We start from the raw sequence: 26,336 nt of genomic DNA on the forward strand, positions 1-26,336 counted from the left end.
ATATTTATAGCAGTTCTTATTGTGGTGACTAAGAATTAGAATGTAAGAGGATATTCATCAATTTAGGAATGGCTGAACAAGTTGTGCTATATGATTATAATGGAATATTATTGTGCTATCAGAAATGATTAACAGGATGAGTTCGGAAAAACCTGAAAAGACTTACATGAACTGATACAGAGTGAAGTGAGCAGAACCAGGAGAACATTGTACATAACAGCAATATTGTACAGTGATCAAGTCTGAATGACTTAGCTATTCTCAGCAATGCAATGATCTCAGACAATCTCAAAATACTCCTGGTGAAAAATGCTATCCTCCTCCAGAGTAAAAACTGATGCTATCTCAATACTGATGGAAGCATACTTTCCTTCTTTTCTTCCTTCCTTTTTTCTTTCTCTGTTTTCCCCTCATAAAATGATTAATATGGACATGTTTTACTTGATCGCACATGTATAACTTGCATTAGATTGCTTATCATTCAGGGAGGGGGTTAGGGGAAGGAAGGAAGGACAACTTTTGAAACTCAAAACTTAAAAAAATGAATGCTAAAAATTGTTTTTACACGTAATTGAGGGGAAACACAATATTATTTTTTAAATATTTGAAAACATGCATGAAGTACTTCTGAACCTCCCAGATCTGAAAAGGAGTGGGGTGGGAATGTTTGCTCATATCTCTTTGGAATCCTACTTTTTCTTTATAACTTTCGATATTCTTTTTGTTGTTCTTTTGGTTTACATTATTGTAGTCTTTGTGTTTGTTGTTTCCTTGGCTTTTCTTACTTCACTCTGCATCAGTTTATGTAGATCTTTTCAGGCTTCTTTGCAGGCATTACATTTGTCATTTTTTACTGTATAGTAATATTACAATATAGTACTGAATTGTCACATACTAACCATGTGATCTCGGACTACTCACTTCTCTGTCTTGCATGTCTGATTAAGTAGGCTTTAAACAAAAAAAGGGATGGGGAAGAGAAAACTGCCCACATGTATTTGCCAATCTCAATAGCCTAGGGAGGTGCAGGTAAAAATAAAAAATAATAATAATTAGCTTTGATATAGTGTTTTAAGTTTTTTCAAAATGCGTTACAAATATCTCATTTGATCTTCACAACAACTCTCGGAGGTAGGTGCTATTATTACCCCCATTTTACAGATGAGGAAACTGAGGAAAGCAGAAGTGAAATGACTTGCCCAGGGTCACACAGCTAGTAAGTGTCTGGAGACAGCATTTGAACTTGGGTCTTCTTTATTCCAGGTCCAGTACTCTACCCACTGAGACACCAGCTGCTTTCTCAGCTTTATGTCTTCTTCAGTCCATAGCCTAGTCCAGTGCCCATGACACCAGAAACACAACAATAATGTGCGTGGAGTTGAAAGGAATTGTTAGCAAGTGCTTAGCAAACCCTTGGTGAAGTGAACTGTTCCTTCCTCTCTGGCCCCAGGTACAGTTCCCAGGTTTGTCTGTAGGTGGCAGCAACGCTCTGAGATGGCTTTTCATTCACAAAGTCTGGGTCATTCACCACACAATGCAGGGATAAAGTGGGGGACCCTGGTCACCCCAGACTCTGAATTTCCTTTTCCCTTTTGCAGACACTAAGTCAGTAAGCTGAGGTTTGAAAGGACCGTGATCTCATACTCGTGGAATATTAAAGCTCTAAAAGAACCTTACAGGTCAGTTACTTCAACCTTCTAATTTTACAGATGAGGAAACTGAGGTCCAGAGAGGTGAAGTGATTTAACTGCAAACACACAGTGAATTCATGGCAAAAGAATCGAGGTCTCCTGCCTCCTGGCTAGGACTCTTTATTTAGAAGAAACTGGGGGCTGCTATGGACACAGTCTTAGGAAGACCTGAGTTCAAATCTTGTTTCATATACATTTGCTGGTTAGGTATCTGTGGGCAAACCACTTAGCCTATCTCAGCCTCAGTTTCCCCATCTGTAAAACAGGAATTATATTGCCACGTAATTCACAGGGCTGTTGTGAGGATCAAATGAGGCATCATTTAAATAGTTTTGATCACCCCTTTCTTAAAGTGCTATATGTATGTTAGCTGTTATCCTACCCTATCCTTCCTGGTACTCTACCCTATCACTTCTGTGAGTGGTATCTGCTTCTTCTCTGTGGCTTTGCCTGAAATTCTTTATTCTCTTTTCCTCTAATTCACTAAACACTAATAGACCCCTGTATGCCACACCCTGTACAGAGTCAGCAGCCTAGTGACAGAGCTCCTGCCTCCAGGGATCTCACTGCCCAACTGGAGGGCAGGAAACACTTCACAGAATAATGAAATGCTAACTTGTGTGACCTAGGCTTCTGGAAGAGCAAAGTCTTTTTGGAGGGGAAGGAGACTGGGGAGACTTCCAGGAAGAGATGAGCCTTGACCTAGGCTTTGAAGCCAGATTTGGCTGGTCAGAGGGGTGCAGAGGGAAGGTACTTCAGATGGGAACTGTCCAGAGGAGGGGAGTTAGAGCAGAAGGACCCTGGAGACTCTTCACTTTTTAAAAGATGTTTTATTGATACTTTAAGCAAACAAACAAAAGCCACCACTTCCCCTTTTCAATACTTCTCACCAAACCATCTCTTATGAGAATGAAAAAGCAGGCAAAGGAAACATGCCATGGCTTTCACCGACAGCACAGAACACAATCTCTTCTGAGAAGACCACAGGCTTCCATCATAGAAACAAGGGTGTCTACCTTGCAGATAAGAACACTAGAAAAGCAGGATGGAAAATGTTCTCCACATCCAGAGAAAGAATTGATTTTTTTCATGTATTTTTTTCTTTTGACCTGTTTCTTCTTTCACAACATGACTAATACGAAAATGTTTTATATGATTGCACATAAATGACCTCTAATAATCAAATTGCTTACTATTTTAGGAAGGGGGAGGTGAGGGAGGGAGAAAAATGTGGAACTTAAAATTTAGAGAAAAAGAATGTTAATATTGTATTTACATATAATTGGAAAAAACACTATTAAAAATAAATAAGAGAACAAAAGAGAAAAGCATGAAGATTCTGCTTGAGAGTTTTGAAGGGCTATCCTGTGGAAGAAATAGATTTGTTCTATTAGGGTTCAGAAGAAGGTGATAGGTATTGGACTCATGATACCACTGATATTCTCCAGATTCCATGTGAGGCAGCACTCCCTTTACCAGTGCCTATCAGCACCTTCTCTGTAACTTAAGTCTCTGTTGCCCAGAGTATGAAGGGTTAATTGATATGGCCAGAAACACGGAGCCAGGATGTGTCTGAATTGGAAGTTGAACCCAAGATCTTCCTAGTTCCCAGCTTCTCCCTCCCTCCACTATGCCACTATCTCTCATAAAGAACTACCCAAACAGTCAGGTGTTTCCCAGTGAAACACAACCTTTGACTGTGAAAATCTCTGACTATTCAATTATCTTTGCCTTTTCCTTCAAGTCTCAGCTCAGATGCCACTTTCACCATGAAGCCTTTCCTAATTCTCCCTAGGATGAAAGTGTTCATTCTCTCCTTAAATTTTCCTAGAGCACTTGGATTTTTTGCCCCATCATATTCTAGGATGAATTAGTAACACTAATAGTTGACATTTCTAGAATGTGTTAAGACTTGCAAAGCACTTTATGCAAGAATCTCATTTAGTGAGGCAGCTGTGTCAGAAAGACCAGAATTAAAATTGTGCCTCAGATGCTTACTAGCAGTGTGACCCCTGGGCAAGTCACTTAACCTCTATTTCTGTTTCCTCAACTGTAAAAATGGGGATAATAATAGCACCTACCTTCCAAGGTCATTGCATGGATCAAGTGAACACAGCACAGCACCTAGCACATAGTAGGCACTTAAATGCTTGTTTTCTTCTTTCTTTATGTCCCTCAACAATTTTATCATCATCATTTTATTGATGGGGAAATAGCATCAGAGAGGCTGTGATATGACCATGTTCACATAGCTTGTACATCAGGTCTCTCCTGATTCCGGTCCAACATTCTTTCCACTGCACCCCTGCATCTATGAACACTGTATCTGTCCATGTGCTGTGTTTTTCCCCACCTCTCCCTTCAAACAGTGAGCTATTCCTGGGTTTATGAAATGGAAACAACTTATTCAGACTGGTGGATATATTCTATCTCTATGGAATGATCTGTTTGCTCCTGGTTACTGGAAACTCCGAGTGGATTGCTTGGGTTTTGGGGTGGAAGTTGGAAGTAAAAGGGGAGGTCCCGTATGTCACCAACTAACTGCGGATGGGACTGAAGACTCAGTCTTCCTTTGACAATTTCATGTGGATTAATGCCCTAGATCAGAGTCAAGAGGAGACTGTAGGGGGTCAGGAGGCTGGTTGAACTGGGGGGCTTGAGTTAGCCCCCCAGACTCCAATAACACTGGCTGAGAATGTTATGAATAAGAGGTTATGAAACAGAGCCAGGACATTTGGAGTTAACTCTGCCATCCCCTCTCTTCTCCATTCTCCCCACTGACTTGGGAGCCAGCTGTGGGCAAGCAGAATCCTTTTTCAGCCTTCTGTCACTGTCAGGGAGCTCTCTAGACCTCAGGGAACTCCTTTCTCATTGCTTTAAACCTCCTTATCAGGCTCCTATTTGCTTTAATCTTCCTGTGCACTGCTCCTTTTATCCCCCCAACCAAAGATCATTTGAGTATGTTTTTATTAGAGAGATTGATTATTTGGATCTTCAAGCCCAGAGTGATTCGTTGCACCAGATATTGAATCCCAGGTTAACAGGGTTGCTTGGTATTTGGTGTGAGCTGCTTCATTGGAGAGCCTTTGAAACCAGGAAGATGGGCTCTGGTTCTCACGTACTGGCTGTGTGAGCCTAGGCAAATGACTTAACCACTCAGTACTCTTGGCAATTCTCCAAGACTAGTTGCAGAGAAGGGACAGACCTGCATTGTGGAGGGTGTTTCTCACTTCAGGAGTTCCATATACTAATGAAACCACAGGCCCAGTCCCCATCCCAGTTCTATTCACATCTCCTCGCTCACTAGGAGGCCGTGTGCTGCTGTGGGAAAAGTCGGGATTTGTAGGCAAAAAGCATGGGCTTGAGTGCCAGTTCTGCTCATTCCCAGTCATGTGACCTTGGGCAGATCACTTCTCAGGGCCTCAGTTTCCTCATCAATAAATTGAGGGAGTGGAATGAGGCCAATAGTTCTCACAGAGTGTGCCACAGCACAGAATAGGAGTGTGTTCAGCTAGGTTCTCTCAGAATTATAAGGAACTTAAATTTTGAATAGTGTGAATTTTCCTGACTCTTGGGTGCTATGGTTCTTCAAGAATAAAATGCTGTGCTGTGAGTAAAAAAAAAATTGATAACCTCTGGATTAGATGCCAAGTCCCCAAGGTCCCTCCCAGCTCTAAATCTATGATTCTTACATCATCTTAGCTAGTTTAGAGGTATAGCGGATAGAGTGCTGGGCTTGGAGTTAGAAAGAACTGAGTTGGAATCCTGCCTCTGAGTTTCCTGTGTGATCCCAGGCATGCTGCCTAACCTAGTTTCCTCATCTCTAAGATCTAACATTTCAGGTTGTGAAGGCTAACACATTTAAAGCCCTTAGGGAAACTTAAAGTGGTACAGAAATGATGGTTCTTGTTATTTCCATTTGTGCCCACTCTTTTTACATACATGATGGGTATCTGTGGGAGAGCATGCCTCAGATTTTGGGGAGGTGGATGTTTTGTAGCTCTTTTCACAATGCCATTTAGTAAATGCTTTTTCACTAAGAGGTAAATGAGTTAACCGATATGTGGTTAATGGGAAGCCCACAGGCAGTGGCATGTGGGTTTTTGGAGAAGACACCAGCAGGGCACCATTGACTGGAGGCAGTGGCTATCCCCCGGTGGAACTGTAAGTTGGGGAAATGCTCATCAGGGAGTGCTACATATTCAAAGGAGAAACCCCCATTAGACAATGAGCTCCTTGGAATTAGGGGCTGATTTTTGCCTTTCTTTGTAACCAGGCACTTTGCACCTGTCCCTGGTACTTTGCAGGTCCTTAATAAATGCTTGTGGACTTGACTTGAAACCCAACATGGAGGGGAGGCCAGCTGTGAGAGGAGAGCCCCGAGTGCTGACACCATTTTCCTAACCTCTAGAGATTCCGCATTTCGGCCAGCTTCCAAAAATGATATTCTACCCCTAGACACTCCTATCACTGTTCTCTTCTCATCCCCTTATCCCCTGACTACTCACTTCACCAGCAGCTCAGCACAAGGGGTCTCTCTCCTTGGGTGGGTCAAACAAGGCTGCAACTGACAGTCACAATGAAGGTCCAGTGACTGATCATACTACTCTAGGTATGGATGGGACAGGTTAGTCCTTTGGGGCTAGTTTGCCCAAACAGGTGGTGGGGAAGAAAGCATCACATGGGGAAATGAGATTTAACCACAGGAATGTTCTGGTGTGAACTCAAGAGCACAATCAGTCAATAAGTGTTTGTTTAAGTACCTACTATGTGCCAGGCACTATTAATAATTTTTGACACAAAGACAAAAACGGAAGTCAAGGAACTTACATTAGATCAGGGAAGCAAATATGTACATATACAAATATATATGAATAAATACTAAATGCAAAGCAGTTTGGGGGGAGAATGGGCAGAGAAGTTGGAGAAGTAAGCGGGTCATGTAGAGGGAGTATTTGGATGGAGTCATTTATAAAATGGGGATAATTTAGCTTCTGTTTCCTGCACAGGTTTGTTGTGAACGTCCAATAAATTTGGTAATGTATGTGAAAGTGATTTCTAAAAAAAGAAGTACTGCAATTCACAAGCATTATTATTATCTACAACCCTCAAAACATACATTATCTCTGTTCCCTAGATCAGGGGTGCCAGACCCCTGGCTCGCAGGTGGCACTAGGAAGCACACACCCTAGTGTGGCCTTAACTAGGTTAGAATGTAATTGGGAAATGCTTAACTAACTAAATAAAAACATAATAGAACACAGTAATAACAATGTGTTTTTCTAAGTCAATATGTGGCCTAGAAGTTTAATGCTTGTTTGTATTTGAATTTGACACCATCGCCCTAGACCTATTTCCCACTCCCATCTCTATCCCCAAACCCTCCTATTCCCTTCCCCAGCATCTTTTCTTTCCCAAATATACCATTTTTATCCCTCAGCTCCATCTTGATCCCTGTCAAATATACATCACACCTATCTGTAGACTTTCTAACTGTTTTCTTTCTTTTTTAATTTTAAAAAAAGCTTTGTTGAATCTTTTTTTTTTTTTTAACATTACGGTCATTTTCTGGTATCCTCTTCCACAGTGAGTTTTAATTTGAAACAAAGAAAAATAGTTAGGCAAAATTGACAGTGACCACTGCGTCGATGTATGCAATAGTCCCCTACCATGATCTGCCATCTCATGTTTCCTCATCTTTTTCTCAAGGACCAAGAACAGTCATTAAGCCTCCATAGTATCCGGCTTCACTTGAGTGTTCCTTCAATTTAAATTGTTAGAGTCCTTGTGTTTATAAATTCTAATATTTCCCTGAATTTCCCATATTCACAATTTCTTAAAGCACAATATTGCACTGCACTCATTGCGACACTTTGTTTAGCCATTCACCTAGATAAGTACCCATTCCCTTCCCCCAACACTCCCACCCTACTCTGTCCTCCTCTGTCTTCTCTATTTCCAACATCCACTTCCCTCTCTGGAGTTATCTCTTTTCACTCTCTTTCGTAAGAATCACCAGTCTTTCATTCCATTTCTATCCCACAAGCCTCAGTTTTTGTACTCCCTTCGCCATCTTTATCTCCTGGGCATATCTTTGTTTTTGCATCTCTCCCTAGACCAAACTCCCATCCATCTTTATCTCCTCTGTCAAATTCTTCTTTCAGTCTATCTAGACCTTGGGCTTTTCTCTCTGTCCCTGTCCAAACTCTTTTAGGACCTAACTTCACCCAGGATGCCATAATCTCTGCCAACCTTCTATTCCTGTAAACTTCTCTTTCATAATTTCTATCCCCGTATCTTCACCTCCCCCAATTACCTGGGCCTATTTTTATGTTTCTTCCTAGGACTCCCGTCAAACCCTGGCTCTAATTCATTTGGATTTTTGGGCTTGGACTCTTAGGTTGGATTCCCACCTTCAGTCATCTTTTGAAGAAAGCTTGGGGATTCTATAAGGCAGAGGTAAGGTGTGAGAAAATTTTGGGGGACCACCCATTAAAGGCTTTGGGAACTGAAAATGGAAAGAAGAGTGCATGAAGATCTAATTAGAAATGAGAAGAGTGTTCAGGAGTTAAGATTTTGGAGGCATTTAAATATCAGGTCATGGGTTTTGTATTTTTTCTTAGAGGCAACAGGGAACTACTAAAGATTTTTGAGGAAGAGTCAGATCTTTGTTTTAAGAATATCAATTTGGCAGCTATGTGGAGAATGGATTGGAGAAGGGAAAGATTATAAGTAAGGAACCCAATTAGGAGACTAATGGAGTAGTCCAAATGACAGAGAATAAGTATGAACTTGGGTAAAGGCTATGTGAATGAAGAGATACTTCTGAAGTAGAATAGGATATGAAACATTAATACAGAATCCACAAAGCTGGCAACTGACTTAATATGGGGGAATAGGGGAGAGGGAAGAAGAAAGGATGACTCCAAAGTTATGTGAAACTTTGGTGTCTAAAAGAAAGGTGGTGTCCTCAAGGGAAATAAGAAGGGAGGGATGGTTTTGGAGGGGAATAGAGATTCTATTTTGAGAATGCTGAATTTGAGAACTAGGAGGCACCCAAGTGGAGATGTCCAACAGGCACTCAAGTCATAGCACTGCCTTATTCAATTTAGCAAGCATCTATTGAGCACCTACAATTTTCAAGACCTTGTGCTCAATGCTGAGTTTCCTAAACTCAAGTTGTTATCTTGGAATATTATCACCAGGAATGGTCTGAAGGACAAAAAAAATCCTACTCATATAAAACTAAGCACCATTACATTCATGTTTATAATTATTCAATGAAATAGTAAAGAGAAAGGGTAACATTATTGCACATCTCATTCAAAACAAGACTCTTTAATACATTCAACCATAACAAGATGATTAATGTAGGAATGTAGTATAATAAGTAGATTAGATTAAAAAACACACCAATCTAAATTTATAGGAAAACAATTGTGGCACTTTGCAAAATAACAAAAAGGTAACACAAGCAGTTTTGCGATCAGCTGTTGCTTCCCTGTAAACACAATCTATTTTAGGCAAGTGTTCTTTATAAACAAACGTAGTAAAAATCACCTGTAACACAAAAGTAATTGATCTAGGACTAATGGGTGACTGAACTGCCCAAATGTAATCTCAGGACATAGGCTCTGGGTTCCTAAGGATACAGAATATGGAATGCTCAAAACCACCATTCTTTTGAATAGCTGGAACGGGCAGCGGATGTTTGAACACAGAATGTCAGGGTTGGGAAGAATTTTAGAAATTCTCTGGTCCAACTTCTCATTTTATAGATGAGGTTCATCTAGGGCAAGTGGACTTGAGCCCACATCTCCTGACTACATCCAATGTTCCTTCCACAATAGCTTGAGGGGAGGATTGTAAAGATTTGATTCTGGATGGGGCAATATTGATACATTTTATAGTTTCCAAGTGTACTTAGCGCTTCTATTTCCCTCTTGAATTAAAAATGTGCATCCTACCACTCTTTTACTTTTTTTTTTTTTTGCCATTAATAGTTCTGAATGTGGAAGCTTTTTACTGACAATTTTGGAAAGCATGAAACCCCAGCTGAGGAACTCATCTAGCTCTCCTGAGCATTAGAGAAGGAACACTACCTTACAGAGTGACCTTGGGTAAGTCCTTTCTCTTCAATGTCCTCATTTGCAAAAAGATGGTGTTGGACTAAACAGTTCCTAAAGGTTCCTTCCAAGTCCAACAGATGAGCTCTTATGACTGGAAGGAGATGACACAAAATCATGAGATAGCTCTTGTACAGAGGTCCCTAGGGACTATTTCTGGCCACAATTAACTTTCTGGAATCAAGTTCCATACTCTTTGGTATTCCTCTTAGCTAATACTCTTTATACCAGCTGCCACTACAATCTGGTAACATCAAATGTAGTAAGTTAAGAGTACTGGTCTTGTATTACATATCCTCCTTTTGTTTTTGTCTGGTAGTTTCAAACTGCCCTTTTCTCTTTTGAGTAGGGGCACAAGGGAAGGGATTTATTCAGAAATAAAGGTGAAGAGTACTGGTCTTAAGATTCAGAACACACTTATGCTTGAATCGCAGTGCTGACATTTATTATGAATCAGAAAAAAGTATTTTCTTTGAGACTTGGTTTTCTCATCTGTAAAATAGGGATAATACTATCTGAACTGTCTTAGAGGGTGGATATATAAATTTTAAAGGATTATAGAAATGAGTTTGTTACATGGGGGTAAAGGCCACCTTATGGAATATCATCACTGTTTTAGGTTCCCTTAAAGTCATTCATATTTAATGAAGTACCAAAGGGTCATTATTCCCCAAATGGAGACTATGTAACTAAAAATACACTAGCTCTTTAGGTGACGATTCTGCAAATAACTATTCCTTGCCCCAGCTGCTCTGAATATTTAAGAAAAGTCAGTTGCAATCTTTTTCTTTCTCCATTTATATATACAGGGCCCAAGGGAAAGAATTCACGTAGGGACAGAATCCAAAGTCTAAGTTATGATTCAAGGGAATGTAAAGTCTGATGAGTCAAGTTAGTGTTCATAGAGATAAGTAAATCCCAAGAACCAGGCAGGAAAGGAGTCTGTGGCAGGCACCTAGAATGTTAGGGAGCAGATAAGCAAATGTTGATGAGACAGCTGTTTGGTCTCAAGTAACTTCTCTCCACTGAGTCTTTGTGCAGAGGCAGCCTCTTATCCCTGTTCCCTCCCTGCTCTGTGTCATTGGTTGGACCATGGGCCCAGACACATATACTAGTTTCAGGCATCAGTACTATGTTTGGTTAATGTGCCAGCTCAAACAGTAATTGTGTGTAAGCACTGAATCCTACAGAAACAATGGTTGGAGGAAAGGGAACGTTAAGAATGAATGATTTTCATTTTAGAAAACAGAAAACCCCAGAGCAGTGGGAAAATGTAATACATTACAAGACAATGATATTGTGCAACACATAAAGCAGAGGTAGATGCAAAGAAGAGTTATTTTCCTGCTTTGCTTACAAGTGCTTAAGATGGCAGTTTTCTATAGATGTTCGTTAGGGAGGAGGCCACTGTTACTTGAATTGAATGGGAACATCTTCTGTCATGCGAGAACCTATGGTTATGGAGATGATTAATACTGTAAGTTCAGATTGGCAGCATCATGTAATCGCACAGGCCTGGATTCAGTGCCACAAGACCTGGTCTGAGCTTGTGCTTCTGCCAGTCAGTAGTTCTATGATCTTGGACAAGGCTCACAACCTCACCAAGGCTCACTCTGTCTAGACACTTGCACTGTTTAGCATTGTTCTGAGTAAAGTGCTTTTGTAAACTAGAAAGCACTTTGCATATTATAGCTCTTTTCATTTATTTTATCAGGAACTAGTCTCCATTCCGGGAGGCAATGATGTATAGTTTTTCAGGTAGCACCTTGGTTCAAATCCCAGATATGAAGCTTGCTTGCTATTTGTCATGAGCAAATTACATCACCTCTGACCTTAAGCACCCTCAAAACTGTAAAACGGGGATACATATTCAAAGCACAGAGGATGATGTCAAGGAATATGGTGGGTGGGGGTGGACATAGAATGGGAAAAGGAGTTGGGCCAGTCATATAACAAGAAATATAATCAACAGAAAGTCTATGTACTCCATTGGTATTGATATCAAGAAAATTAAAGGCCTCAACATGATGGGTGGATTCATGGCAGGCTAAGGATAAGACTTACACTGGAAGAGAAGGTCTGGATGGGTTGTTAATCTTCTCATCTTTGTGGCTGGGGGAAGCACCCACCCTGACAAGGTAACATCCACCCCACAGAATAGGCACTACTCTACCAAATCAGATTGTGAGGAGGTAAATGCTATGAAGCCCTTAAAGTGTTATAAAATGGGAGCTAATATTGTTTCAAGTCAGATATGGAGGCCTCCTGAAAAAAAACAACCCTCAAACCTAGTGAATAGGTAGGCCATTATTTAAAGACACTGGATACATCCTCATTGTTGATCAAAAAGACCTAAAATGGAATGTGGTGTATGGAGGCAGGGGTGGTGGTGCTGAAGCAGGATGAAATTTGTTCTCTCTGGAGTAGTCAATGCCAAACTTTTAGTAGATCCTGGGTGGACATTTGGCTTCATGGCCAAACAATATTGGAGCATTCAAGTGATAACATACTTCTGCACGTGGAGGGGCTATTTGGGAAAAGCAGAGAGTATTTTGCTCTGCACAGCCTCCATTCCCCATTAAGAAGGGCTTCATACACTTCGGAAATCCAAACCCCCAGTGGTCAATTATGGCACAGAAATTATGTCAAGCCTAGAAAATAGCTCTCTGAACATTCCTACAATGGTTTATCCTACAATGTGCAGCTGGGCTCCCCGTCCATGAATGGGAATCATTCACAGTGGGCCTGTTAGCATGTGAACATAAAGGTATTTTACTCAACAGAAAATGGGTTTTTAAGTATGAGGTATATGAACAGTATACGAACAATTCCCAAAGAGAATACAGAAAACTTAAAAACAACAGCTATCTCATCTCCCTGAAAGCTCTACTCACACCTAAAAAGAGAACTTAAAGTTGCTGAAATATCTTCGAAAGCACATATGGTAGAGGTAGTATGGTGTAGTGGCTAGGGTGCTGGGCTTGGAGTCTGGCAGAAAGGCAGGTTCAAATTCCATTTCTGACACTTACTACTTACTTGGATGACTTTAGATAAATCATTTAATCTCTAAGTGTCCCAGGCAACTTCTTAGGACTTAATCCTGTGACCCTACTAAATCATGGACAGGTCGGGATCTTCACTGATGGAAGGAGTAGCCACAATGGAAGTCCACCATGCTGGTAAAAAACACTGTTCCACTGCATATTCAGCACTTCATCAAAGTTGTGAAACACATACCTTCTATGCCTTAGTTGCTACTAAGGTTGAATCGACAGTATTCAGTAAAGGAGTTGGAACAAGTGAAAAGTTCTCCAGCCGGTAGACAGTCTTCTGGTGCTAAACAGACACAGGGTCAGCTGGCAAACCTGTGTTGGCAAACCTGTGCTCCACATCTTTTCAGCTTTGTAGAACTGCCAGACCTTTTGTTCTCCCAGCATAGGCTATGAGGCATGGTTACCTCCATACCAGGAAGTGACACAGGAGGAAGGCTTTAATGGAGGATTATCATTATTAGGTTGTCTTCATGACATATTATGGCCTTTCCCCCTCCCTAAATCTATCCCAAGGGGGTCACTTTCCTGATGAGAAATCCTTCTTTGGTCTTCTTGGCTAGGTTGATTTTCAGAAGACACACATGCACACAATTGTCTCTAGTTCTCTGCTTGAAGCCTTTCTAGCTTGGTCAGACCTATCAGAATCTCTGGAGACCTTGGGGTCATTTCTGTAGCATGGTAAGAAATCATGGGATGTACGAATGCTAAAAAAGAACAAAGCCAGAGGCACAAACTGATGTGAAAAATAATAAAAGACTATAGTCATGGTCTTTAATTCTTCCTTATTCCTCAATAATCCTGAGGTCCCTTAACATGCACAATTCTCTGACATTTAGGAGAAAGAGAGGAGAGAAGAGATGAGAGGACACAGAAATAACCCTAAGGACAACAGAGTCCCACTGTGTGTGACCAGAGGTGATAAGCATATCATATCCATTTTGGAATGAACAAATGGCATCACTTAGGCTATCTATACACAACTCCTTAATGATAAGAACCCAGTCGGCAGGTCTGGGCTTGAGTGTTGTTTCTGTGTTAAAGGTAGGTGGGAGTGAGAGGGCTTCTATTTACTAGCATTTCCCTGACAAAGCTTTTTCCCTTCTCTCCCCCTCATCCCTTCTCAGTATGGGTTAGGCTTAGGTTTCTCTTTTCTCCTTCAATGGGAATGAGCTTTTCCTAAAGAGAAACAAAGCTGCTTCTGGGACCTGGATTGCCTCTGCTTTCCTTACATATCCTGGTCATCTAAAGTCAAAAAAAAAGCCTCAGTCAGAGGTAGTGGGGGCCCCTTTGATGTGGTGGATTTCTGAAGACCAAGAGTCATCACATTGTTCACCCTCTTCTGTCCTGATGAAGAGATGTATTTCCAGATGGAGATGGAGGGCCCACATCCAGTGAAGTGTTGCTGTACCCTTGTTGTGTATCCCTATGTGATAGGGCATAGTAAACCTTTTGTCAACACTGAGAGGACCAGATACATCAAACGAGGCAAAAATTTTATTATAATTTTACTTTGAAATAAAGCTTTTCATCCTATCTTTATTTTGTTTTATTGAAAGTGCTCTGCATCAATTGAGGCAGCTTGGTCCTTTGAAGTATTCTTAAATTCCAGAACTTCTAGTGTTAATTGTTTAATGACTTCTGAGTGTCTCATTTCAATCTTATGTCAAACCTTAACTAAGGGGGCACTGGTATTTAAGCTACTTCAGTTAGTGGGTAACAGTGGGTGGATCACTATGAGCCTCAGTTTTCTTATCTGTAAAACAGAGAAATTTTACATAACTTACCTTACTTGTTAATTCAACAATTTTAGTGTGTCCCTGCACAACAGGTCAAGAACTATGCTAGGCACTAGGGATACAAATGAGGATGACAGCACAGTTCCTGCTGTCAGGGAACTTAAAGCCTAATAGATAGAACAGGAACATGATACTAGGTAATGTATGATGGGGACAAAGGAGACACTGACCAAGGGCTCTGTGAAAATCTACAGATTTTGAAGGATTCAGGGTAAGCTTCATGGAGGAGGTGGCATCTGAGTACACCTTGAAGGAAGAGAAACATTTCAATAGATGATGAGGGGCCAAGGTTCTGATGCCCCCACTTCAGACCTGGAGTGCGGCACCTTGTAGCCGGTGAAGTGTTACAGAGAGGTGAGTTAACACATTCAAATCCTTGTAGACCATGTCACTGGCAAGTTTAGGAAGGCTCTCATTCTGTTCCCTTGATCATAGATAGAGTACTGCATATTATTATGTATAAAAGAGAGTAAAGAGCAGAGAAAGAATATTAGCAGCTCATGTTTAGATGGTGCTCTGCTGTTTACAAAATGTTTTCCTCACAATAACCTAGCAAGGCAAGTTAATCATTATTCCCATAATACAGATATGACTACTGAGGCTCAGAGAGGGGATGTGATCTGACGAAGGTGACTAGTAACTGACAGATCCAGGTCTTTGGACTCTAAGTCCAAAACTCTTTTCAAGAACAGATCCATAAGAGTTAAGCATCTGCTGAGCTGAAGACGGGATGGAAGAGGCAATTTTCAGAGTTCCCAAAGCAGGAGGCAGAGAAGTGACTTGTGGTGTGTGGAATTCTTCAATGTCTCAGCCTCCTAAGGCACAGAGAACCAGAGCCAATGCTTCCTCTCACATTCAAGTTTAAGGTTTTGTCTTCTGGAAGGAAAATGAATAAAATCTAGACAGGGATCAACCTGGCTGATGAACTGGACCAAAGAGAAAGAAAGTGGCATTGATGTGTGGAAGGGCAGAAAAGGAGGACCACAGAGATGAGTGAAAATAGGAAAATAAAATTTTGAAAAGCAATGAAAAGTCATCCAATAAAATATTTAAAATAAATCCCCCAAACCCTGAAATAGGCTTATTTTAAATTCATGTTAAGGTCACTTATTTAATACTGTAAAAATGGTCAAGGCCTTTCATAACTAGACTGCACATGAGGAGAATGAGCTTGAGCTAACAAAGGGCACATCATAGAGGAAGCACGCACGTTCCCACCGTTCATTTGCTGGCACCCCGTTAGGTCTTCTGCTGACTTTGGGAGTCACACTTTCAAATCCACATATGAATGAGCCAATGAGCTGCCTGGTGACAGAGGCCGACATTCATCTCTGCAGCTGCCTGAGGCCTATTTCCCTCAGTTGCAAAGAGGAGCAGACATATGGGAGCGTTTTCCCATGATTTCACCCCTTGCAAACTGTGAGTCTCATGTCTCTTAAAGAATTGACAATTACCAAATATTTTGAAAAGTCAGTATTATGTCATTCATTGGTATTGTCTGAAGCTGAAAGTAATGGGAGTACAAAGCTGGACAGAGCAGAGGCAGGCTTATTCCACGTTTGATTAGACCACAAGCAGGATGCAAAAGTAAAGAGGATCTACAAAGATCAGAAGGAGCTGGAGGCAACAGTGTGGACACTTGTTAGAAATATCATCTTTAATTAGCTTGAGGAGGAGAAAGAAATCACAGCCTGGATTTCCAGCTCCAACCCTGATGCACTGGGCTTTGTTTGGCACAGCCACCTCAGAAGGTACAGAGAATGTCTTGCCTAGTACCAATGAAGTGGTTCCTTGGAAACAGAGCAAAAGGTGAAACCACATTCCCAAGGGTTATAGGGAGGTAACTAACATTGCTGGGGTTAAGTACTAGCTAGAAGAATGTCAGATGACCAATTTGTGACTTGGGCCATTGGTCAAAATGACACGGTAATGGGCGTCCCCAATATTATGATGGGCCCTGGTTGTGATGTAATTAGTGATGCTGTGAATCTGAGACCCTCTATGGGTCAATGCTACATGGAAAATGCCTGTACAATGGCCTGTAGGGAAGAAGTGACAGATGTCAGACTGTGGTGGCAGGACTGAGCTAGAATGTGTGGTTCCCAATGAGAGCAGAGACAACTGGGCCACCTGCTAGTTCAAGAAGTGGAGCTGAGCCCAGTCCTATGGTTGGACCCTTTTACCTTGCCAACAACCTTCTAAGTTTCCTTCAACAAGTACCTGAATGAAGTATGATGTAGCTAAGTATTAGTTCACTACTAAGCATCTGGATAGTTACCTAGTCTGGCTTCATCCCAGTCAACAACTTCCATTATTCAATTGCATATTAATGTAAGATAATAGAGAAAAGTTACATGTTATCAGATTCAGTCCACATCAAAGGGGAAAAGGTCACTGTTCAGAACTAGCTCATTAAAGAAGCCTAATTTCTGCAGCACTTCAATATATACATGAACATCATATTGTGTCCTTTTAGACATTATAAGGGAGAAAAAGACACATTAAGTCCCCAGCATGCCCACTTCTCACTCCAATTCTGGTCTGGTGGTGTTGGTCAGAGACTCATCCTTTTACCACAAGGGCTGGTACATTATTTAATATGGAAACTTGAAGAATCTTGGGATTATCTTCCCAAGGCAACGAGGCCAGTGGCAGGTAGTTGTGCTTTCTCCGTGGGACCTCTTCTCATAAGTGCTTCTTGGGTGGCTCAACCAGGATTATGGGCCAAATCCCAAAGACAAACTATTTAGGTAAGGGTTTGAGGAGAGAGAAAGAAGAAAAATAGTTTTTTTTCAATACAAATTCTAGAAAAAGGTTGAGTTAGAACATCCTAGTCTAGAACATCAGGGAATTCTGGCTGAATCGTAAGAATCAAACTGTGGTTAATAGCAATGGTCTGTCTGAGGGTGGCCATGTTGGGTTGCCACTGTCCCCAGCCATGGTAGATGGAGGTAAAGCTCCTGTTCTTAAGAGCAGGACCCAAAGCTCCAGGGAATTCTTGTACTCAAATGCACAAAGACTAGGGCTTACCTTCACCTTTGGTCTATACCGCAGATAAAGTGTCCTTGTGTACAAGCTGAAAGGGAAAGAAAAGGGTTATTTCAAGAGACAGAATTACAGAACATCTCAATTTGGAAGAGAGGTTAGTGTTGCTACTTACTTTCTGCAGAGTTTTGGGCAAACCCTTTCCTCTCTTATGACCTAATCCAATTCACAGCTGAGCAGGGCTCTCTACAAAAGTCCTACCAAATAATCATTTGGTCTTTGAAAACCTACAGAGATGGGAAACTAACTGCCTCATGTGACAGAACATTTTCCTTTTTCAGACAGCTCTAATTGTTAGGAAGTTTTCCTTATGGTGAATTGATGTTCATTTCTCGGCAAGCATGCCCATATAAGTATGTGCTAAATAGACGCAAGGTGATTTTTCAGGGGGGCGTTAACAGCTGAGGGCAGGGAGTGAGGATCAGGAGAAGCCTCATGTAGGAAGCAGAATTTGTGCTGAGCTTTGAAGGGAGCCAGAGATTCTAAGAGGCAGATGTGATGAAGAACTATACTTGAGCTACAGGGGCTAGCTTATGTAAAGGCATGATGAGGAGACATTGTATTTTGTGCATGAAGAATAGTAAGAAAGCCAGTGTGACTGGACCACAGAGTGCATTATGGGAAGTAATGTGTTAATAAGCCCAGAAGGGTAGACTCTAGACAGACTGTCAAAGGCTTTAAATTATAAAGAGGGATTTGTATTTGATCCTAGAGGTCACAGGGGAGCTTATTGAATAGGGGAGGAGGATCTTATCAAATAGGGGAGGAAGGATCAGTTGGCAGGTATGTGGAGGATGGGCCAGACAGAGGAGAAAAACTTGAGGCAGGGAAACTAATTAGAAAGTTACTGTAATTGTCTAGGTGAGAAGTGCCCTGAACGCAGAATAAGGGTGGTGATTGTGTGAATGGAGAGAAGTGTGAAATGGTTATATGGAGTGCAGGAATGTAAGAAGTCAAGGATAATTCTCAAGGTGTAAATTTGGGTACCTAGAAAGATGGAGGGCGGTGCCCTTGACAAAAATCAACCCAGGGAACAAGAAACAGACACAGAGAAATATAACATGCCATACTATATAATTATATTTTGTTGTTGTTCAGTCATTTTAGCCGTGTCTGACTCTTCATGACCCCACATTTGAGGATTTCTTGGCAAAGATGTGTAGTGGTTTGCCATTTCCTTCTCCATCTCATTTTACAGATGAGGAAACCAAGGCAAACAGGTTAAGTAACTTAACTGGCACCAAAGTACAAAGTCAGCTATTCCTAAAGCTCCAATATTTCCCTCCTCTAGGCTCAGAAAGTTCCTGTGATTTGCTTTTGCTTCTAGGTTAAAATACAAATTCTGTTTTTTGAAGCCCTGTATAACTAGGTGTAATTTTATTCACTATGCTGGGGATTCTTCATAACCCCAAGGATAAGCACAGGGCCTGACATGAATAAATACTTGTCAACTGACTGACTCAAATACCTCCACAATCTGGCCCTGATGTATCTTTCAAGAATGACTTTATATTTCTCTCCCTTATGCTCTGGGCTCCTTGCTATTCTGCATAAAGGACATTCCATCTCTGCCTCCAGGCCTCTGGCTGGGCTGCCCTCTATGCTCTCCTTTCTCATTTTTCTCTCTTAGATTCTCAAATCTTATGTCATTTTCTTCAGCAGGTTTTTCCTGATTCCCGAGCTGATGGCATTCTCTTCCCCAGATATAACTCTGTATACACCGTGGTGCTGATTTCTCTGTGGACATGCTACAGGGTATCTTCCCTACAACAGAATCACCTCAAGGGTACGGACTGGTATCACCAGTGCCCAGAAAGTCATAGGCCTTTAGTAGATGTTGGATAAATTAAAGTGAATTTAAAGGAACAAGTTGGTATGTGAGGTTTGTTGGTGAAGATGAAGAAGGTCATCGGAGTGCTGGAAATGGAGATAGGAGATCTGGGTTCTAGTCCAGGCACAGACACAAAGTTCTGTGATTATGGGCAAAGCACTTTATCACTCTGTGTCTCCTCATTGGTAAAACAGTACAATAAATCTAAGTCTTTCTGGGACTGATTTCAAGCTCTTCTCCCATATTGCCGTGTCCCACTATGCTACTTTGGAAAATTAGTCCCCATATATGGGATGATTATTGGCCATAATTACTTATCTTTTTGCAAGAAAACCACGGTTTCAAGTTATGTGTGTGGGCTGCTCAAAGTAGTGGACTTAAATACCTGCTGCCTAATAGAAGTTTACCAGAACACCAAGTACAGGCTACAACAGTGCAGACACTCAGAGTATTTTTCCTATGAACGTAAAGTATAATTGTCAAAAAACTGTTGAGCTCTACTCTTAGGGCTGTTCTGAAGAAACTGTCATGGCAAGTCATCAAGTTAAGGCACCCTGAGATTGAATAATCTAGTCTGTGCCCTCAATGAGCTCCCCCTCACTGAGGGCCTCAAATTAAACTCAAAGAAGGCCTCGCTGTCACCAGCCATCCCTGATGCCTCCAGTGCCATATCTGAGAAAGTGCTGAGGAAGAAGAGTGCTTTTGCCACCTTGGAAACAGACAGAGAGCATGGCCTTCATGGAGCATAGTACTCTGTACTTCTCTGAGGCACATAACCTAGGTTGTGGTATTTTCATCATCAAGACTGGTGTCAACACCCTTTGTGGAGATCCCCTCATCATCAAGAGCAGTGCTTTGCACCCCTTAGGTGCTTAATGTGTGCTTGCTGAGCTGAAATTGAGTGAGGTCCACCATGAAAATGTTACCAGGATCAGGGCAATCTAACATCTCCTTTATCATCCTGTTCATGTTCCTGCTGTGTCCTCTGAAGGTGACTATGAACATTCAAGCATTAGTGAAGTGAGATAAGCTCTCAGCCCTTTCTGTTCCCTCTCCAGAATCAGAATGGCTGAGTCTGAGTCCTGGCTTAAGACACAACCAGTAAGCAGCATAGTCAGAGTACTCAGCTATCCTGATTCTGAGTCAAGAATCAGACTTACAACATATCAAACAGTTAGAGGGATTATAGATTAACAGGGAGAAGTGATGTTAAGATATTTTGCCTAACCACCTTCTTTTAGAAATAAGGACACCAAGGCCTTGGGGGAAAGTAAGCAGAATTGGGATGTTAGTCTTTCCACTGGGGCAGCTAACTGGTGCAATGGATAGGAATGCTGGGCCTGGAGTCAGGAAGACTCATGTTCCTGAGTTCAAATCTGGCCTCAGATGCATAACTATGTGACCCTGGGCAAATCATTTATCCCTGTTTGCCTCAGTTTCCTCATATGCAAAATGAGCTGGAGAAGGAAAAGCCAAACTACTCCAGTATCTTGGCCATGAAAACTCCAAATAGGGTCACAAGAGTGGAACATGGCTGAACACAAGTGTTTTCCATGCTTCTGAGTCATGATCTATAACAATCAGACTTGTGGTATCAGTATTCCTGTGAATTGGGCACAGTCAGTCTTTGGAAGATTTCCCCTACCCTTCTGTGATAGAAACTTCTTTTTCATTTCCCCAAATCCTTGAGGTCACATGGGCTAGAAGGAGAAGGAGTGCTACCACTGAAGTTTCTGAGGAGGGAGGGGAATGCTTCTCTCTCCTCCCCTGGTAACAGAGGATACAACAGCTGCAGGAGGTATCAGAGCTGAAAACAGCCTTAGGCTGTAGAATGTGAGAGCTGGAAGGGATCTTAGTGTTCCTAAAACCCAGCCCTGCCATTTTATGGAGGAAAGAATGATAGGAAAGGTAAAATGACATGTCCATGGTAAAGTAAGCTGTGGAGAGGTTATCTTGGCAGACAAGGAAAAGTTGGAGTGGCCAGCTTGGAGACTTTCTGTGTGTGCTTGGAAATCCTGATTTAGTGTGGGGAATGCTGCATATGCTACCACAAGCATTAGATCTTTTTGCTACAAGAGGAGGCTCAGTGGAGGCATGAGGAAAGGCATATCTTGAAATATTTGTGATATAAAAATAAAGCATCAATAAGAAATTATAATGACAAGGAAGAGAAAGTGCAAGAAAGGTTAGGAATGAAAATGTCCTTATTTTACATTTCAATTTTGAATCTCATTTCAAAGAGGATAGACACAGTGGATATATAGGATGGGGGAAAGCGAAGTGAGAGAGAGGGCTTAAGAGAAAGTCCTCCAGGACTGGGGCTTACAGAGCTGAGGAAGAGAGACTTGGGCGGGATATTCCAAGTGAAGCTGCCGCCAAAGTCCCTAAAGCAGAAAAGGTACCTGGGGTCACCAAGAGTATTCCAAGATGTAGCAGCTATTATGTAAACTGCATTCAAACGTGTCCTCCAGTATATTCTCCTAGGAAGCTGGGCCTCATGTGTGGAGTACGTGTCAGCACTAATTGACTTTGGGCAGGAAAGAAAACCTTGTGATTGAGATATGGGCTGCTCAAGCAGGAGACTGGAAGAGACTACCTGTTTCCAACTAGTTGCTGTTTATTAGAACACCCTGTTCTATCAAGTACACTGGGGCTATTGAGGATATATTTCTTAAGAATCCAAAAGAAAGTTGTCAAAAAAAACCCCCACAAAAAAACGCTAAAACCAAATTTCTGAATTGGAGTAGAGTAAAAATAATAGTGTGAGATAATTTTCAAAAATAAAGATTTTAGGATTAACTAAAAAATTTAAAATGGCCAGAAAAACTTATTCCCAAAAATGTATTATTTATATTAGTAGAATAATGAATTTACTAACAAAATAGTTCACATTTGAATGTTTTATAAAACTTTTTACAGAAATTCCATGAGGCAAAGAGTGCAAGTCTTGTTACCTGCTCTAAACTGGCCCAGTACTGGGTCCTGGGAATAAAAAGGATGGCTAACAGTCCTTATCCTCAGGGACTTGGCATTCTGATTAGTGGAGATGATATTTAAATAAACAGGCTCATACAGGAGACATTCAGAACAGATACAAGTTAGCCTGGGGTGGGGGGAGGCTGTAGCAGATGGGGAGTCTGGAAAGGACTTCCTGCAGAAGGTGGCATTGGAGCTGAGTCTTGAAGGGAGCCTGGGGTTCCAAGAGACAGAGGAGAGGAGCGAGAGCCTTTCAGCTGTGGAGGACATCCAGTACGAAGGTGTGGAGGTGGGACATGGAGTGTGAGAAACAGCAAGCAGACTTATATGGGCAGATAGTAGAAGGTGTGGAGAGGGGTGGAATGGAAGAACACTAGAAATTAGGCTTGTAAGAGACCGGGTTGTGAAAAGCTTTAAATTTCAAACAAAAGACTTTCTATGTGATCCTGGAAGTAACAGTGAAGCACTAGAGTTTACTGAGTAGGGTGTGGAGTGAGCTGGCCAGACTTATGTTTCAGCAAAAGAGTTGTGAGCCTGAGTGACTGGAAGGATGGTGGCATTGTCTCCAGCAGAAAGGAAGTCTGGGAGAAAAGGGGTATGTGGGGAAAGGCAAGAAAACAGAGCTACTGAATCAAGAAGATGCTAAGAAAGGCCTTCGAAGTTTGCTTCTCTGCCCAGAGCCAGTTTTAAGGAAAACTGTGGTGCAGATGAAGGAATTACTAGCTCTCTCTTCTCCCCTTCAGTGCTCTCATTTTCTCCTCTCTTAAGCAGTTCAATTCCCTCTCAAACATTAGGTTTGGTTGCCATTCACCCAGGTTCAGACTTTTAAGCCAGTCCACAATCAGCAACTACTAACCTTTTCCTGCTTCTTAGGTTCCTCATCTGTTCTAGGAATAATCTGATTCCCTAATTCACACGAGGGTATTAAGGGAAAGCTGAAGGCCAGCCCTGACCAGGTAATTCAAACCACTCAATCGGTACTAAGCATCTACTCTCCAGGTATTGTACTTGGGTTGAGGATCCGAAGCTGTGTTCCAAACATACTGGGCTTTCAAAGGGATTGTAAATATAATAAAGAGGAAAAACACCCCCACACAACTATACTACATTGGCTATGGTTTCCCCTCTTTCCCCCTCCCCCAAATTTCTATTCCATACCTGAAAAGGATGTGAAGATAGGAGCCAAGGCCAGTAAGAATGTGCCACCAAGCGTGTAACTGTGTAAAAACACCCACAAAAGGTGGTACCTTTGTACGAAAGTTCCTGTTAGGAGGAAAAATAGAACAAACCGATTTTTGTATAATCACAAAAATATACAATTATAGTGCCTGCTGACACAGCCCTGGGGATTACCAAGCACATGCTCTTCATGCACAGCAAAGAATGTTAATTCTTTAGGATTGCTACAGGTGAGGGCGTAAATCTTCAGGGCTTCTGACACATTCTTTGTTCATGCCCTACTTAAGACCACCTTCTGGTGGAGAAATGCATTATTAGTCTTAGTCAACAGATAACACAACTAAGGTAAAATAAGGCAACTTTTAAAAAATATTCCCATGAATTCATAGGAGTAAGACTTTATATTCCCTAAGCTACCATTGTGTTCTTCAACCTGGACCTTAGTTTTCATATAATATTGACTAGAGTCTGGAAGCCTGCGTTTCTCTCCAGCACATTCCAACTCTGTGACCCGGGGCAGGTCACTGTGCACAGGTGAAGCACTAATATTTCCAGCGCCTGTGCCTCTGGGTGGTTGTGATTACTCCTCAAACTTCGGCCTACACTGAAATCTCTGTTTTTCTATCATTAAAACAGTGTTTTGATCTGTTATTATATTTTCCCAGTGGATTTAGAGTAAAACTTTTCAATGATATTATAAAACGTGACAGACGGGGGGTCAGAAATGTATACACCACACGATGATCAGGTTTCTTTTGTGCCCTGACACTTCCAAAGGACTTTCCTCAAATCAGCTCTGTAAGGCAGAGGACACATACATGTAATATTTACCATTACACATCACGTTATATTTGTCATGCTTCCAGAAAAAATATAATTAAGTTTGTTTTTCCTCACCTCAGTGATTCACAAAAGATGTTGTCTACATTCCAAAGGAAAAATCCCATCAAAAATATGCCTAAGGATGTATAACCCAGTCCTCTAAGCCACGGGTATACCCTGTGGAGAGAAGAAAAAGCAAAATTTAATTCAGTTAAATTCACTGTTCAAAACTCTTGAGTATTTTTCTGCTGTCTTCAGGATAAAGTACACACTGTAGTTTGGCATGTAAGGCCTTCTGCAGTCTGGACTCAACTTTACAGCCTTATCCACATGGCTCTTCCCCTCATACTCTGTGCATACAGAGATCTTTTCTCTCCCCCTCTAATCCATAGTGCTGTTCTTCCAATAATTTCCAACATAACTGCAAAAATGTCATTTTCCTGCTCCATCTTCTTGACCATCTCTATACCAGGTCTCAAATAGTTTCTCTGCTGAAATCCCACAAGTTTTTATTTAAGTCATCATGGCATTAGCAACTAGGTATCTGGGCCACCCTCACTGAAGCTTGGATTCCTCCCTTGGAACCACCTTGGGCTCTCACAGGTAGGCTTCAATCTCACCAGGCTTCTGTGCCATTTCCTGGACATCTCCACACTGCATACCCTCTCACTCCATCCTTTCTAGCTCCCTCTGATGTATTATCTTCTCCACTAGAGTATGTTCTACGAGGGCAAGGACTGTCTTGCTTACTTGCATTTTTATTGTTTGCACTTAGCACAATGCCTTGCACACAGTAGCCATCTGATCCTGTGCAAGTCACTTAACCTGCCTGCCTCAGTTCCCTCATCTGTAAAGGGAGGATAATAACAGCACCTACCTTGTAGGATTATCATGAGGACCAAATGAAATAATGTTTTTCAAGTGCTTTGCAAACCTTTAAGCATGAATGTTGTAACTTGTCATTATTTCTGTTTCTATATATCTTCAATATCAAACCTTATCAGATATTTTGCAGAAGGATTTTTTCCTCCATTGCGTCCCTTCTCCTGATGCTTTAATTTTACATAAAAGCGTTTCAATTTCATGTAATCAGTCATCCTTTTTATCGTCTGTAATTGCCTTTATCCTTGTCGGATTAAGACTTCACTCTCTGTCCATGGCTGTAAAAAGTGTATTATCTCCTTTTAAAATATTTTTATACTATAATCTTTAATATTCCAGTCATGTATTCATTTTAAATTTGTTGTGGAATACTGTATATAAGATGTTGATCTAACCTTCATTTCTGCCAAAATGCTTTCCAGTTTTCCCAATGGTTCTTATCAAATAGGGAGTTCTTTCCTAGGTAATTTATGCTTCCAGGTTTATCGAACACTACTTATTGGAATCCAGTATTTCTGTTTCTTTCTTCTCTATATTATTCCACTGATCTGCTTTTCCATGATTTGACTAGCTCCAAATGGTTCTAATGACTGCTGCTTTAGGATATAGTTTGGGGTCTGGAAATGGTATTCTCCCTTCATCCCTACATCCCTCCCATTATTTGCTTTGATATTCTAGATGTTTTGTTCCTTTAAATGAACTTTGTTCTTATTTTACCTAACTCTATAAAGTATTATTTTGATTAGAACATAATTTAACCTGCGAATTAACTTTGGTAGTACTGTCAGGTCAATTCTATTGGCACAGCTTATCTGTGAAAACTGGATATTCCTATAGCTATATTTAAATTGTTCTTTATTTCTTTGAGGAGAATTTTATAATTTTTTTATTACAGGCATTTTATTATAAATATCTTTTAAAATCTATACAAGCAC

The 26,336-nt window shown here is 41.1% G+C and overlaps 1 protein-coding gene across 5 annotated transcripts in view; it reads right to left on the reverse strand.

Annotated features, from left to right (window-relative positions):
• Positions 1 to 16,300: 16,300 nt before the first annotated feature.
• The window catches only part of ACER3 (alkaline ceramidase 3), a 184,555-nt gene continuing 174,519 nt past the window's right edge, over positions 16,301 to 26,336 (reverse strand). For all 5 annotated transcript variants that reach the window (XM_072610777.1, XM_072610781.1, XM_072610778.1 and 2 more), the window contains 4 exons: positions 24,595 to 24,696; positions 23,677 to 23,781; positions 17,697 to 17,742; positions 16,301 to 17,408 (listed from right to left, as the gene is read on the reverse strand). In XM_072610777.1, coding sequence (XP_072466878.1) covers positions 17,352 to 17,408; positions 17,697 to 17,742; positions 23,677 to 23,781; positions 24,595 to 24,696 — 310 coding nt within the window. In that variant the 3' untranslated portion in view covers positions 16,301 to 17,351. The remainder of the gene's footprint in view (positions 17,409 to 17,696; positions 17,743 to 23,676; positions 23,782 to 24,594; positions 24,697 to 26,336) is intronic.

Source organism: Notamacropus eugenii, chromosome 5 (genome assembly GCF_028372415.1).
Source record: "Notamacropus eugenii isolate mMacEug1 chromosome 5, mMacEug1.pri_v2, whole genome shotgun sequence".
In the NCBI taxonomy this organism is placed as follows: domain Eukaryota; kingdom Metazoa; phylum Chordata; class Mammalia; order Diprotodontia; family Macropodidae; genus Notamacropus; species Notamacropus eugenii.